At 33.8% G+C, this 16,184-nt stretch overlaps 3 protein-coding genes across 8 annotated transcripts; all 3 read right to left on the reverse strand.

Annotated features, from left to right (window-relative positions):
* Positions 1-1,026: 1,026 nt before the first annotated feature.
* On the reverse strand, positions 1,027-1,847 carry LOC125861016 (uncharacterized). The gene is made up of 2 exons (XM_049541105.1): positions 1,272-1,847; positions 1,027-1,160 (listed from the first exon to the last, which is right to left on the reverse strand). The coding sequence occupies exons 1-2, from the start codon at positions 1,807-1,809 to the stop codon at positions 1,081-1,083; spliced, it is 618 nt and encodes a 205-aa protein (XP_049397062.1). The 5' UTR covers positions 1,810-1,847; the 3' UTR covers positions 1,027-1,080.
* A 1,545-nt stretch (positions 1,848-3,392) lies between these two features.
* LOC125852004 (uncharacterized) lies at positions 3,393-5,849 on the reverse strand. 5 transcript variants are annotated; one of them, XM_049531752.1, is made up of 5 exons: positions 5,205-5,849; positions 4,640-4,747; positions 4,179-4,237; positions 4,017-4,082; positions 3,393-3,898 (listed from the first exon to the last, which is right to left on the reverse strand). In XM_049531752.1, exon 1 carries the CDS (start codon positions 5,772-5,774, stop codon positions 5,271-5,273), a length of 504 nt encoding a protein of 167 aa, XP_049387709.1. In that variant the 5' UTR covers positions 5,775-5,849; the 3' UTR covers positions 3,393-3,898; positions 4,017-4,082; positions 4,179-4,237; positions 4,640-4,747; positions 5,205-5,270. The 5 variants fall into 5 exon arrangements, with proteins under 5 accessions (XP_049387709.1, XP_049387719.1, XP_049387698.1 ...); XM_049531762.1 differs by having other exon boundaries at positions 3,393-3,901; XM_049531741.1 differs by having other exon boundaries at positions 3,393-3,920.
* A 2,041-nt stretch (positions 5,850-7,890) lies between these two features.
* Positions 7,891-15,003, reverse strand: LOC125846133 (uncharacterized). 2 transcript variants are annotated; one of them, XR_007444308.1, is made up of 10 exons: positions 14,567-15,003; positions 13,673-13,942; positions 13,312-13,438; positions 11,598-11,659; positions 11,255-11,482; positions 10,428-10,549; positions 9,085-9,223; positions 8,578-8,763; positions 8,347-8,467; positions 7,891-8,283 (listed from the first exon to the last, which is right to left on the reverse strand). XR_007444308.1 is itself a non-coding variant. In XM_049525589.1 (8 exons), the coding sequence occupies exons 1-8, from the start codon at positions 14,957-14,959 to the stop codon at positions 8,602-8,604; spliced, it is 1,503 nt and encodes a 500-aa protein (XP_049381546.1). In that variant the 5' UTR covers positions 14,960-15,003; the 3' UTR covers positions 8,577-8,601. The 2 variants fall into 2 exon arrangements, 1 of the variants encoding a protein (XP_049381546.1); XM_049525589.1 differs by lacking the exons at positions 7,891-8,283; positions 8,347-8,467 and having other exon boundaries at positions 8,577-8,763.
* Positions 15,004-16,184: the final 1,181 nt, after the last annotated feature.

Here is a 16,184-nt window from a genome sequence, read left to right on the forward strand (position 1 = left end):
GGGAAACCCGCAGCCGCTACCCTTTGGGTGCGCACAGGGTAAAACCCCCGCTCCTATGCAATAGCTCGCAAACCACATAGGAGAGGTAACCCGCACTAGGTAAGTCTGGTGCGACGAGCTCGACCCAGAAGGCAAACCCCTTGCTTTCGCTGGCAAGGGGTTTCGAACTTGAGACCTCCAACATGGAAGTCCCAAGCCCAAACCACTGGGCCACCCCGAAGGGTGTCTCATTAATATTATAAATTAATAATTTTTTAAAAATACAAATATATTAGTGAAATATGATTTTATTGTGTTTGACCAAAATTCGGAGGTCGAGAAACGGAAAAGATGCAGAAGTGTTTTGAGGGTTTTGGGTTAAAATTTGGGTATGGGTATTATATTATTTGGGCGGGGTTTTTTAATTAATATGGGTGGATCTTTTAATAATGAGTAAAAATTTAATAAAAATCGGGTAAATATTTTAAATTGTGACACGTGTCCCACCGTTAATAGAAAAGGTATATACACCTCGAAATTTGGACAATAAGGACATCAACATCCTAAAAGTATAACAAATGATAGTTCGAAATATATTTGTCATTTTTTCCCAAATTATATTAGCCGTGACTTTCATTATCAGTTAGTCTCTTCCATCAAGTGTTATTGGATATTAATAATAGGGAAAATAAGCTATTTTTACATTATCGAATCAAATAAATAACAATAACAAATAATCATCTATATAAACGTCAATTGGTAATTCTTTAAGAAAAAAGGAGAAGCATTCATCAATAAAGGTCAAAATACACCAACAGCAAATAAAATTATTTACATATCAATACTGTATGTAACTTAAATCCTTGTTGCCTCAATTAACTAAATTGAGAATCAACATAACTAGTGGTGAAATTGACCGCCTAAAACTATGTAGCTCTGTTTGATCATTTGGCGCATGAGTCTCAGTCCATCCGCAAAAGTCATGACTATATTTCATTACGAGGTCTGGATTGGTTAATACGATGAAAGAGGAAATTAATTTCTTGCAATAGAAAACATAGTCAGAACATGGTGTTTAATTTCATCACCACCCTTTCAACTTCAATAAGACTGCTTGACAGAACAAGCCACTGCCTGCGCCCAATGCCTCAACTTTGTCTTAACTTGTTGAGGATCATCACCTACACAACATTTATATTATATGAAATATATAGATATAAATAAAAATAAAGCTAGTCACTATACGATATAACGTTCATTTTTTTAGATAAAATGATCACACAATTTAATACCTGGGCTATAAATCTTCCATGCATCAACGTGATCACTCCTAGGGCTTCCAAAAGAGGATGACCTTCCTCCGAGAGAATTCAATGAACCCGGAGATGACATTGACCCTTTATTGCTACCCGGTGAAGAGATTGGGCTAGTTAAATACTGACGATTCACCGCGAAATAAAGATCAAGTGCAGGCAAGGTGTTACATAACCTTTGCCCTTCTTCTTCATTAAATCCAAATCCTAAATCTATGCAACCTTTTAGTTCATTCAAATCCTCATCAGTTATATATGCATCAACGTCTTGAGTATTTCCAATAATATTCTTTTTCCTCTCTTGATGAAGAAATTGACGACGTCGTTTTTCCCATGCAATGTCACGTGGAATCTCACACATGGAAAGTTGCTTTGATAACTTCTTATTAGGGTTCCTCCAAAAAGGTGGTGCATCCTCTAAACGTTGTAATTCCTCGCATTGATCTGATAATTCACTAGACGATGATGAAGATATATGTTTCTCTTGATTTGCACGAGTAACCTTAATATCTCCCATCTCAGATATTCAGATACGTACGTCAAGAATTAATTATTTTTTTTAACGACAATAACAAATAGCGTAAGAAAGTTTTCACAACAACAATGATTATACAAATTAGATTACGTTAATCAGATTTCTGGTGAAGGTTGATGGACGTTAGAATAGGCTGCCATGGCGGTTTAGAAAATTCACCGCCTTGGCTAGCCGTTAAAAATGTGTTAGATGAAAAAAAGAGAAGGGATGATTATTTTTATTTTAAGGTTGATGAATTTTTTATGGCTTTATTGTATTGTAAAAGAGGGAAATGGCATGCAGGTTTAGGAAGAGTTTAATGGGGGATTACTAAAGGATAACCATTATTTGCGGTTCTTCCATTAATTTGTAACAGTTATAATAACGATATTAAAGAAAAATTTGCAGTTTATAATTAGAAATGATGACTTGTTGGTTATGTCAAGATAAAAAGATTCTTGTCAATTGTCATGATTGTTATTTATAGTATTAACTTTTTATGTTGGCTTGGAGAATATTTTTTTTTTGAACTAATTAAAGTTTAGTAGACCACTTCTACCATTATTACAAAATTAAAAGCTTTTTAAATGGTTGCATTGAGATTTCTAATATACCCTAGTGCGATCATGTTTAAGCATATAGTAAAGGTGAATCGATAATTGAAATATTTATAAGTTTTGTATAAAATGAGAAGAAATTATGACTTTATTTCCTATATGGTTCATTTAGTATATGTATATACTATATAGTGGATCCAATTGGAAAGTTTAACATGTGTGATCAGTTGGAGACCTCTTTAGTTTTTAGTAGTTTATGGGCCTTGACATTCAACTCTTACAATTATTGGATTGCAAATCTAACTAAATAGCAAGCCTCTCTTATATTTGAGCTTCATTCAAATGGATTGATTTTCGTCTTTTAACAAATTTGAACCTTAATATGAACCAACTATTGAAAGTTGCATCAATGAAACGAGATAAAAGAATCACGAGAGGTTCAATATAATTCCCAGCGAGTACAGAAAAATGTCTTAAATATAGAGTTAGTTACCCGGTATCTGTAGGAGGTAGCAGGTTGTGTGGACTAGTTGAGATCCACACAAACTGCTTCAGTTCATGACTCAGTCCTCAAACATGTTCTATCTTAAGCCCCTTCAACATATTTGAAAAGATAGAAGCGCTTATATACCCTTTATATTGAGCAAAAAACAGATCTTTCATTGCCAGAAACTCGGAATGTAAAAGCTTTAGAAATCAAGATACCAGTCTACTGGGAATTAAGCCTCAGCTTGCACTTCCCGAAATCACACAACAATAAAATGTGAAAGATAGCCATAATGCTAAGCTTATTCACTAGATTAACTATTAGAAACAACATTCTGCCATTATCAAGCTTCATCATCAAAGATCAATGGAGAAAACAGTTAACTAAGCAAGCTATTAATAAGTTAAGAGAGCGATAAGCTGCATCACCCTAAATCCATCCAAATTAATCAGAATCCCAACTGCAAGTTTGGGAGATCAAGAGTAGAAATCAGGACTTGTACCATAAAGACATGAGCTCAAGAAATTTGAACTTGCTCACTATTGATGAGGAAAAGGCTTTATTGAATAGTGTACCGAGATGGTCCAGAAAAGGGCACAAATTATCAAGTTCAGAACAGGCAGCCTATTATAAACTCCTTCCTAACAAGTCTAAGAAATCCATATACTGACTCAGACTTACTAGTAGTCAGTAGACTACTTTTGCACTACAAATTTTGTAAGCAGTTCAAACTGCCACTGCCAACTTTCCAGAAATGCACAATGGAACAGTCCTCCATATCTGCTTTCACTCTTTAGGAACCACCTGTTACTGCCAACTTTCCATTAACCCCTTTACATAACGAGGCATCACCAACGTAATACGTTTAATACTTAAAAAGGATCCCAACAGTGGCAAATCTGCAGAGGAGAAAAAGGGTGCTCAACTGATTCCTTATTTTCTCGACACAGATAACATCTGGTGCATAGGACTAAACCTCTCTTCTGCTATTTATTCTGAGTTAAACATGTTTCATCTTCCAGTGCCAAGGAGCTTCCCACTGTCCTGGCTGCTTTAATAACAGTCATAGGCTAAAGCAATTCTTAGCAGAAAACTTTTATAGTGTTTTCACTTCTACAAGAGCTTGACAAAAGGAAACAGAAGAAAGAAAGAAGACAAGTGCTTACAATTGCCACACCCAGAGGAGGTGGCCTAGTAGTCACTGAAGCGGGATGAAAAATCACGGGAGACCACTACAAGAAGTACCAAAAAATGTCTTACATCTTGGTATATAGAGAAGTACCAAAAAATGTCTTACATCTTGGTATATAGAATAAGTTAGCTGGTACCTGTAGGAGGTAGCAGGTGGTGGACTAGTCGAGTTGCGCCCAAACTGGCCCAAACACCACTGTCATATGAAAAACACGTGCTTAGTAATAGAGGGGTGATTAAATTTGCCAGGAGCAGCTGCTTCAGCTCATGACTCAGTCTCACTCCTCAAAAACCTGTTCTATCTTAAGCTCCTTCAACATATTTGAAAATATAGAAATGACACACTCTTTATATTAAGCAAAAAGCAGTTGTTTCATTGCCAGAAACTCAAATTGTAAAGCTTTGAAAATCCAAATACAAGAGTCTACTGGGAATTTAGCCTCAGCTTGGACTTTACCACCTCACACGTGAGTAATTTGAAAGATAACCATAATGCTAAACCAAGTCACTAGCTTACAACAACAACAACAACAACAGTAACAACATGCCCAGTATAAAACCACAGGAATGATAGAGTGTACGAAACTCACTAGCTTACCTATCAGATTAACATCTGCCATTATCAAGCTTCATCATCCGAGATCAATGGAAGCGAAACAGTAAACTAAGCAAGCCATAAATAAGTAAAGTGACAAGCTACATCACCCTAAATCCATCCAAATTAATCAGAATCTCAACTACAAGTTGTGAATATCGAGAGTAGAAATCAAGAATTAGACCATAGACACATGAGCTCAGAAAGTTTTGAACTTGCTCACTATTGATAAGATGAACATCTCCAACACAGAAGACTTTTTGAGCAATGAATTAAAAAGTTCCTTAAAACCATAGACCAACACTCAAGAAAATCTTTCAAAATTTCACCTTGGGATACTAACCAATTTCATAAATCCAAAATCTAGTAGAATACAAAAATTGAGTAGCTACTATGAAATCCAAAGATTCACAAGTCAGATCAGAATCTGATACCCCCAAAATTTTCAATTTTCACCATTTCTTCATTGATAGAAAATTCACTATAAAATACTCCATTACAAATTCAAAACAGAAAAATTACCCATCCACCAAAAAAAAAGCAAAAATACTATATATCAAATTGATACCTCTGAGAGAACAAGATCATCTAAGATCTCGGAAAAAGAGGAGAATCAAAATAGAGAAAAACAGTTTCACGACCCCAATCCCTCACAAATCTTAGCAGATCTCTGAAGTCTCCGGCTTTTGGGTTTCGGCTTTGATGACTGAATCATCGCTGAATCTTGATACTTAGTCGGAACAGTCTTCAATCTCTTCCTTTGCTGTCTTTTAGGCAACGACCCATCTTTGCACTTCACCCCATCATCCTGTTTCTCAAAACACTCTGCTATAAAAAACCTTTCAAAGCTCAAAACTCTTCTCCTCCTCCTCGTGATGACCCTTTTCTGAATGTAAGGGACACCCACAACAGAACCATCAGTAACCTGATGAATGGCCTTGACTAGCAGATCAAGGCCTTGACATCTAGCAGTGGTGACAGAGGAAGAAGTTGAAGTTGAGGAAGATGAATCTATGGATGAAGCAAAGGAGTTATCGGTTAGGGAAGAGAAGGTGTACAAGGAAGACGAAGAAGACGAAGATGACGACGATGATGAAGATGAAGATGGTGAATTGGGTATGGGTTTTCGAATCCTCATTTTCTTGAAGAATTGAAAATGGAGAAATTTGAGATTTTTTTTTTTTTTTTTTGGAAGAGAAGAAGAAGAAGAAGCAGAGGGAGGGGAAGGGGAAAGGAAATGGGGGATGTGAATAATGTGCCAAGAAGGAGGGGGGATTTATATTGGGATTTGAGTTTATATTTTTTTTTAATAAAAAAAAGAAAAGTATCGAAAACGCTCTTAAACTTGATGTAAATTATTAGTTTCAATTCTGAACTATTGTTAGCTTTAAAAACACTCATTTACTTGACTAATTGAAGTTAAATACACCCCCGATCTTGCAATAAATGTAAAATACACCTTTAAATTCTCGTCAAGTTTAAGGATATTTTCAATACTTCTCTCGATTTTTATTAAGAGCCTCATACTCCTATAAAAGTTTGAGACCATTTGCTATGTCATGTGGCATATCGAGAGTGTGTCGGGGTTTATCTAAGTTTAGTTAGTCAAGTAGAGGGGTATATTTAAGGCTGTCAATAATTTGAGGACGAAACTAATAATTTACGCAAAATTTAAGAGTATATTTGATGTTTCTCTAAAAAATAAAATTACAGCCATCATTGTACTTTCTTTAGAGTTTATTTGAAATTGTTTAACATTACTGTTAAAAATTGTTTATTTTTAAAAATAATTTTTTGGATAGTATTTTTGAAAACAAATTATTTGTGTTTGACTAATTAATTTGAAAAGTGATTCTAATAAGTAGATTATGTTTGACTATTTTAATTTTTTTTAAAAGTATCTTTGAAAGTCAAATTAGGAAAAAAGATAAATAACAATATCTTTTTATTTAAATTATTTTAAATAACTCTTATAAAATTTCTATTAATTTTTCATTTTTATTAATTACCATGTTGATATTCAAATTTTCAATTAATATTATATATTTTAAAAGAAAGTTAAATATTGATGTAATATTAATATGATGAGTTAAAGATAATTAAAAATATCAAGGAAAATAAATTTAACCAAACTTATGGGTTATTAAAAAGAGATATATTAAAAAAATATATATAATTATGACAATAATATTTTGGTCTTGAAAAAAATAAACTTAACCAAACTCATGAGATATGTTATTTAATTAATAACACTACATATTTTATTTCTCCAAATCATATGAATTTACTTGGCATCAACAATAATTATCAATTTATCATCTTTAAGCAATATATGGATATATATTAATTAGCTATATTCAATTGATTACAAAATTTGTTATTGAGATCAATTAGTGACACAAGTTAATATAAACATCAAGTTTATGTTACTGTATGAATACATTTATCTTTTTCAATTTATTTGACATTAATAAAAATATTTGATATCGTTCGAATAATTATAATTCTAAATTTTGATATGTTATTATTTTCCTCAATCTAGCCTTTTACTTATAAATACTTGACTCTAAAGAAAAAATTCCATTCAAACAACAAAACATTATAAGGTTGGTCGAGAATAAAATAAATAATTTAACTAAATGAATATTAAATAAAACGTATGTCAAATATGTCATTATTATTTTATTTTAATTTAATAATTTTTTTGGACTTTTGATGTTCAATTATCGAGTGAAAAAAGATCTCCACTTATTGCTATTGCTAGATCAATCAATAATTTTTTGTGTCACATTCTTTTTTGAAAGAACTCAACTAATTTCAATCTCGTTCATAGTTGGCTTATGAGCTACGATTAGTGACTAATGTTGATCGGACTTTTTTCGTATAAATACTCGACTCTAATACTTGCCTGATAGAAAAAATGATTCATATAAATACTTGACTCTAATACTTAGGGTCATTTGGTGTGATGGATAAAGAAAACTAATCTCGGAATAAATTTTTAATATCCCTCAATTCTTTGTTTGGTTACAAAGTATGGGATAACTTATCCCATGATTAATAATTATGACTAGGATAAGTTATCCCTACTTGTGGGTGAAATACTAATCCCAAGATAAAAATGTAAAATAACAAAAGTACCCCCTTAATCCCTTTTTATAAGCAAACTTATTCTTAGAGGGTATTTTTGTAAACAACCAACTCATTCTTAGAAATTATGTACGACAAACCAAACAACCAATAAAAAATAATCTCAACATAACTAATCCTATCATAACTTATTCCTTCTTAATCCAACATAACTTGTCTTCAAACCAAACGACCCCTTACGGTATCCAAAGAAAATGATTCTATTTAAGCAACGAAAGATGCAAGGTTAGTCCATCATCATCTTTTTGAAGTCCTACCAAACCATCTATATGTACCGATAGATCTTATACATCTACAGTTGCATATTCAAACTACAAAATTTTCTTTCTGAAATTGTAGAATTCGTCATTCAAGGTTTTTATAAAACTTGCTCACCAACTGAGATTCTAATGAAATTGTTGCTCGACTTCTGACTTTTGAGTTCTTTTCTCTTCAACCGAAAGATGAAGGTTCGAGAAATCCAACTCGAGTTTCGATTATCAGGCATTTAGCTGAACCTGAAAGCAGAATAAGATTATCATCAACTTGAAAAATTCTAAAGTTATCATTCTGAAGGATACCTTCGCATGAACTGCTAGCAAAATGATTCCAGCTCAAGTATATGTCTATAACCAGCATTGCAAACTGCTTGTTCCGATAGTGTGTCTTAATTTGTTCACTTGCTTTATCCAACAAATCATCCTTCGCAGAAAACAGGAAAGAGCATCAAAAGTACGTAGAAAAGAAGAATGCATCTTCATTAAGAAAAGGAACTGACATGAATTACAGATTATAAATGCTTAAGAACTTACAGAAGACTTCGTCACAGGATCAGTTCATGTAGCGAGTGTCAAAGCTGGGACATTTGTAATTTGATCAACAGATTCCAGTCCTGGAAACTGTCCTATATCATGTCCTTCAAGTGGCTTATATTCATCGTGCAAACCAACAGCAAACTCATCTGAGCAAGGACCACCTTGTTCGAAGTAATCTGCAATCTGTAGGGAAGGTCCTATTATAAGCTTGGGAGTAACATTTCAGCTTTAAATGTCAGAGTAAATTCAATAAAATGAGTACACGTTAAAGACACTGTGAAGAGTCCCACATCGGCCCTTTAAGGGTTGGGTGGTCTCTTTAATATGGCTTGGACAATCCTCACCTCTTGAGCTTAGCTTTAGAGGTTGAATTAGGGCCAAGATCCATTTCTTTATGGACACAAACATGAACAAATATTACTCTGGTTTAAGTTTATACATTTTATCATAATTAGCAGTGAGCCAATAATAAGGAGACAGAAAAATGAAATTCAGGGGGATTACTTGATCAGCAAGAGCTATGCCACTTAAAGCTGCAGCTTCTAAACTTGATCCAAGTAGCCAATCACCACATATACCAGCCCTTCCACGAGGATCAAAGATGCATGGAATTCCAGGAGTGTTAGTTGGAAGAGCTGCACCCCTGCAAAGTAGTAAAATAAACCATATGATTACAGATAGATTGCCGGGAAGCATTTCTTCTTCAATAGATTTAGTAAAAAGATAAGCAGAAAACTCCTAAAAAGGAAAACAGGGAAGTGGCATTAACAGGACTGGCTCATTCAAGTTTTACAACAAAGCAACACACCATACTGCAGAACCATGCAGTACGCGGGGAAAGAAACATGAGGACATTTGAAGGCAAGAATAGGCAGTAGCTAAAGAAGTTGCTTATGCATGTAATGTTAGAGCTTATAGGTATCATCAGGGCCAAGATTCAACAGCTCCTGTTTTAATTTGCTTTAGTTTTATTTTGCTGCTTGTAACTGAGTCTCAAGTAGATAGCGAACTGTGATAGTTTTGCTATGGTTTTGTCCTGCTTATCCTTTGGTGATTAATAAATTGTTAGTTAGCCCCCACCTCCACCCACCCACCCCCAAAAAAAGCAACACGCATTTCTTAGAATACATAGCTTTCTCAGCATAGCACCAAGTCATGTTCTTGGACAATAACTGTAACCGAGACTCCAAATTCAACTGTTCAAATCCAATACTAACCCTAACATAGGAGCATCTACTTGATAAAACACCCTCAGTGTTACCCAGAACCAATTTTTCTTTGTGAGAACAGCTTCAACTCCAAGATATTCGACATGCTTCAGGAACTACAGTGCAGTAACAAGAAACACGACCATTGCTATAAAATTAGCAGCTTTAGAAGAGAAGAACCTACTAATAACACTCCACTCCCAACTAACAAAATTGTTCAACTGTTTACTGCCTTAGATTGAAATTGGAAAGATGTGAGCTTGAAGGATCAACTGCCTCGATAAATTATATTAGAAAATCTATGATCAATAACAATGAAGAGAAGTCTCCGTCACCCAAAATTATAGAAAAAACGTGTAGGAGAAGAGGTAGTCTTTTGCCATCTCAGAGAAGGTAATATAATTAAAGTGTCGGTCCATGTCATGAAGAAAATTCATTTCAATTGATCCAGATAGAAGAAGCTGAGAAGTGAAAAATCTGTCCTGAATAAGGCTTAATTTGTATAGGTAGTCGTGCAGCATCTCTATGCCATAGTAACAAATACTCTATGTGATAGTTCTCCGTTCAGTTTCTCATTATGTATTAAGCATTTGCGACAATTAGCATACATTGACTAGATTGTTCAACATAACTTCATACCATAGTTGTAATTTTGTATAAAATGGCTTTTTGAGTGAGCTTTTTGATAGTCCTAGAGCCTTCTCAACACCCTCAAGCATAGCTTCCTTCACTTTCTCTGCCGTAGCATTTGGAATACTTTCCTGTTAAAGAAAATTTGATCATTCACGAGTATGCCGAATGCCGTCAGTATATGTATATGTGCACAAACACACACACACCCCACAAATAATATACATACATTCTTCACCTGAAAAGTTCTCACAGCAATCACACTGTCCATGTATGTTATGTGGCTGCTGATATAGCAACTTACGACAAATCACAAAAATTTAGCCATCCCCTAAACTTGGCTCAGAACCTCCTATTTAACAAATTTAAATATTGGAAACACTTCAAATATAATATTAAGCTAATACAGCTGCCAAGGGCCAAATATAATAAAACATGAATGATTGGCCTGCCTGCCTATCACCACTTTTTAGATAGTTTAGGAGGGGCATAGGTGATAGATCTCTTTGTTTTGCTTACTGTATACTCCTGATGTAATTACTAAATAAAATACACTATTGGTGTATTTTTGTCTACAAAATGTTAAACTTTATCAAAAAAATAGAAAGGAGTAGAGTCGAGTTTCTCCCAGTTGTGGAGTGGTCTCCGTTCCCTTAGTTTGTTTTGGTGTAAGCAGAAAGTTCCTTGTTGGATAGATGCTTGGGCAGAGTTTGTAGAGAATCATATTTTGGTATACCCCTTGTATACGGAAAGTTCGGCCATGTTTATGAATGAAATACATTTACTTAATCAAAAAATAAATAGTTTGAGCTCAAAGCATTGTCACAGAAAGAGACCTGGGGGACTTTGTTCTGCTTTCCAAAGGTTGCAGTGCTGAAAAATGTCCAACATTGTGGACCACTATCTGAAGCTAAGAGTTTCTTAGTGTTGTTTGCCATCCATGAGACAGATTCAACCCCTTTTACAAAAGCCCCTTCAAAGGGAAGGGACGCTGCATTTAGTGCAGTTGGCAGGGGATCCTCAAATGCAGCAAGAAGAGCCCATATAGAACTGAGTTCAAGTCTCTGTGAAAGGATATGAAAAAAAAAAATCATGAATTGAAACAATAAAACCGGAAAGAAAAAAAAATCAAGATACACATGCATCGATGAGAGAAGACCAGCTAATATTTGCCAATACCTTCATTTGTTTTGCAATGAGGGGTAAGCCTGATGCCGCAAGCAATCTATTTGCACATTTTCCTGGCGACATGTAAAACAAAATATGAGTGTACCCAAGGAGAAATCACAATTATGCAGAAGGTGTAAGTATCTGTGCTTTCTCTAGTACACTGAATGCATAAAGTCCTGTCAACATAAGCAATCAACAATAAACTTACACATAAACACTAAGAAATCATCAAAAGATGCAGGATTAAAGTTCCTGTCCAAAAAAATTATAAAAAAAGATGCAGGACTAGACCAATAGCAGGATGGATTGGCAGAGGTCATGCGGCCTACAGTTCCATAAATACTATACTAGATATGTGTCTCCATGGCTTTTGTTCCATTGGACTGAGAATTGGCCTGCCACCAAGGCAGAATCAAACATCAAAACTCATCATCTATTTGTTCATATACCATAGAATTGTAAAAAGAAAAAATCAGAAGTGGATAGGTGGTTTTTTTAATTTTGCCTTCGGGTCTACTTTTGAGTGCTAGATTGATCATCATTTAATTGATTAATCATTTTGGTCTATCTAGTAACTTCTTAATGGTCCATGATCATCGTCTTTTCCATGTCAATATTTTTCTTATCTCAAGTCCATTCTAGGAGTTTCGTACAGCTTTGTTCTTTCTTAGGCTTTTGCTTATTCTATTTTAATTAAATACTGATTGGGTCAGTGCAACTATTTAACATTTAAAACCTTAGTCTTCGAAAGCCTAATAATTATTTCATACTAAATACGCATTTTCAATTTTTTTGTGAAGGCCAACTTCTCTTCTTCAAACAAGCATAAAGCGTTATTCACATATGTATTCTTTATCAGTGCACTTATTCTCTAACTTGATAAAGTTTTCCTCTTGACATTACCAGTTGCATTTACTCCTGAAATCGCATGGCCAAAATGTTGCAAGATCTTGACATTACCAGTTGCATTTACGTTTTTTTAATAAGGTAAGGTGGTTTTATTAATCACCATATAACTCATTACAGACATTTTTATTTATCCATAACCCTACTGTTTGTTGGTGATAATGAGAACGATCTAAGAATGCTTTTAGTTCCCATAGATCAAGGACAATTAAAACCTTGAAAACAATTGACAACCGAGAAATTTCTGAGGTTAGAGGAGCATGATTTGAAACTCGGTAGACATGCACTTATACACCACAATTTGTTTTTGTCTGCAGCACGGTTCAAAAACCCACGATGTGCGCCTAATCTACACATCACGGTCACTCTTATCACTAGACCAAAACCTTGGGGGCTAAAAAACTCAAATAATTTATTCTTCAATGAAACATGGAGATAAAATTACTTGATCAAAAGAAGAAAAGAAGGCACACGGAGATAAACTATGGAAAATAAAGGTTTTTCTACTGCATATAAGTTGAATAGCCAAAAACAAACATAGCTATAAGGAAAAGATGATAAAATAAAAGATAACAATTATTAGTTTACTTCAATAACTCCCACCCACAGCTATGAGGAGAGAAGGCTCTTTGAAGTGAAATATAGGCCAAAAAATATGAGCATCTTCTCTTTCACCACCACTGGCTTTTGTCCTATTTGACAGATTAAAGAGATAAACTCGATGAAGGTTTGCTTTAGTACATTAAAATATTGCTAATTTTTGCAAAGGAAAAGACTATCAAAAGACAAAACTACAATATAAATTGAAAAAAATTACCATTATGTGCAATGACAATTGCATCAAATTGCCCACAAGGCTTCTGCTTCTCACTCAAGTGCCACGTCCCATTAAATGGTTCAAGTGCGCTTACCCAACAAGGCCGTACCACATTGACCAAAGAAGTCTGCCCAACATATCAAACTCTTATAAAATTGAGGGGAAATAGAACCCCAAAAAATGACACGACCAAAACATAAAAGGACAGTGAAAAAGTGAAATTTCATAAACTTACAAACACAAACATTAAAGAATTCCACTAAGCATATATTCTCAACAAACAAATTTGAAGGGAGTTGTTTAGTTGAATGGAGGCATTCTGAGAAGAATGGTGTTAAGTATTACACAAAAGGTTATGCACCTGAGATAGTAATGAATCCGCAAGTGGGCGCATTCCGTTGACCCCTATATATTTAGGAGGTGAAGAAGGAAATGGAACAAAATGCCCACCAACTTCAAGCTCACCAATTGTACCCTTCCATTCAATAACCAAACCTCTCTTCAACCAATCATCAACTAGCTCAGCAAACTTGGGGTTTGTCACTGTGAAGAACTGAGCTGCATGGTCAAATATCAAAGGCTGATGATCAATCATTCTTGTTCCCATTCTTCCTCCCAACCCATGTATTCCCTAAAGCAATTGAACATGATAAGAAGATACACCATAGCATTCTTCTACTGTGCCTCATTATATAACTCTACCGATAACTGTCAAGCAATTATAACAAACCAGACGGCACAGATAGTAATTGTTTTAATGAATGTTTGACAGCGTAAAATGTAAAACTTAGCCATACATATTTAGAGAAGAAACAAATGGCATATATAGTAGTAATTGTTTTAGAGAAGCCAACTTTATACTAGTTTTGGTTTCAAATCATTCAAACACAATTAAATACTTGGACTAGTACATTCATGGTCATGTCAAAACAAAATGTAAACTGAGATGGAGGGAGTACTATACTCCCTCGTCCCAATTCAGGTGTCTTGGTTTGACAGGACACAAAGTTTAAAAAATATAGGGACACTTTTGAATCTTGTCATCTTTAATTACAGAATTGTGTAGTCCTTTAAATCTTGAGGTCTTAAACTTGAAGATAATATGTTGTAATTGAAAAACTTACTAAATATAGAAAGACACACTCTTTCTTGGACAGTTTCTTTCCAAGGGAAGTAAACATTATCACAAACGGACTAAAACAATCCAATGTGAAATAGACTCAAGAACGCAAAAAAGGGGAAAGGAATAACCAACCGTGTCGAAAACGGTTGAACGAATGCCTCTTTTCTCCAAGTAAAGAGCACAGGTAAGACCAGACATTCCACCTCCAATAATCCCAACTACAGGGTCATCAGGAATGGGTTTAGTAAAATTAACTTGTTCTTGACTGAGACTTTTCTTGATAGTTGATCTTCTTGAAGTTCCATATCTGGGTTTGAATTTTCTTGGACTTGTGCTTCTTCTCTGTGTGGGATTCCTGGACTCCATACATCCCTTAATGCTTGATTTTATCGGATTACAGCGATTTGGGGTAATGGGGTTTGAAATAATGGGGAAGAAAATGGATACATTTGGGAATCTTGAAGATTTGAGAGGTTGGTGAAGGAAGGAAGAAGAGAGAAGGGGGTTATTGCAAGCGCTGTTCATGGAGGGATTGGAGGGAAAAACGAAGGGCTGAGATATTGAAGAAGACAACTTCAAGGATAACGCTATTGTTATTTATATACGACTAAAAACCAATATCTTAATGACACTTAAGGATAACGCTATTGTTATTTAACTTACCAAAAACATAAATTATTTCAAGTGAATTATATATATTAAAAGAATTGAAATATTTAAAAAAATTTATATTTAAACTTTTGTAACCTTTTAAAAGTAATTTTGAGTTGATCGAGATTGAACAATTGTATATACTTATATATAATTTGTACGTATAGTTAAGTTGTATTCAGTTTTTTTAGTGTATCACAATATATAGTTAGTGTATAGTTCATGTATATGTAAGCTTTATTGTATAATTAGCATATGTTTTTTTTATGACTTTTGACAAGCTATATTATATAGTTAGTGTATATTTTCTATTATTTTGGCAAAGTTATATTATATAGTCAATGTATACTTTTTTATAATTTTTGGCTATTTTGTATGTAAATAAAACATGACTATATTTATCTTAAATGAATATGAAATACCAATTTAGAAATATTATCCAAAATGCCATTCAGCTTAGAAATTAGAAGTTTACTCAAAATTAAAGAATCTCACTTCCCACGGTGAAGTAAATATAGGAGCTTGTGTTCACACGGTTTCAATATGTGTCATTTTATATCTCAATTTATGTTGTACAAATGAAATTCTGAAATTTGAAGAAATTTTTATATATTTTTTGAAATATTTGAAATTGTTAATTATTGATTTATAATTTATCAGTCTCATTGTCCCAATTCGTGTGGGACGGATAGAATTTGGAGAGCCAACTAAATTTTTCATATGGTTTTTAAATTATTAATTATTGTGAATGATATTTTTTTTAACGTAGTATTCAAATAATATATGTGACTCCTTTTGTCTCAATTTATGTGACACTAATAAAATTTTGAGAGTCATTCAAAATTTTAATATTTTTAAAAAATATTTTAAGTTGTTAATTATTGTAAATTTATAGTATGTTGACGTAACTTTTAAATATATAATCTAATATTTTCAGTTGTTCACTATTGTTCAAATATATAATCAATTAAAAGGGAAAGTAAGATAAATATTTAAACTGAATACTAAATTTTTCAGAAATAAGCCCCACATATTTTGAGCAAATAACCCTAAGCTACAAACACATAACTCAAGCACACACGTCGTCTAAGAATTGTAT

This window comes from Solanum stenotomum, chromosome 1, assembly GCF_019186545.1.
Source record: "Solanum stenotomum isolate F172 chromosome 1, ASM1918654v1, whole genome shotgun sequence".
Classification (NCBI taxonomy): Eukaryota; Viridiplantae; Streptophyta; class Magnoliopsida; order Solanales; family Solanaceae; genus Solanum; species Solanum stenotomum.

What these genes read in the sequence shown, in the direction of transcription:
- LOC125861016 (XM_049541105.1), bottom strand. Translation starts at nt 1,809, where the DNA reads ATGGGAGATATTAAGGTTACTCGTGCAAATCAAGAGAAACATATATCT. An exon ending in ATGGAAGATTTATAGCCCAG is followed by an intron (nt 1,161 to 1,271) that starts GTATTAAATTGT and finishes AATGTTGTGTAG; the next exon opens with GTGATGATCCTCAACAAGTT.
- LOC125852004 (XM_049531734.1), bottom strand. Translation starts at nt 5,774, where the DNA reads ATGAGGATTCGAAAACCCATACCCAATTCACCATCTTCATCTTCATCA.
- LOC125846133 (XM_049525589.1), bottom strand. Translation starts at nt 14,959, where the DNA reads ATGAACAGCGCTTGCAATAACCCCCTTCTCTCTTCTTCCTTCCTTCAC. An exon ending in AATTGTCATTGCACATAATG is followed by an intron (nt 11,660 to 13,311) that starts GTAATTTTTTTC and finishes ACATGTCGCCAG; the next exon opens with GAAAATGTGCAAATAGATTG. An exon ending in AGCAGAACAAAGTCCCCCAG is followed by an intron (nt 10,550 to 11,254) that starts GTCTCTTTCTGT and finishes TTTCTTTAACAG; the next exon opens with GAAAGTATTCCAAATGCTAC.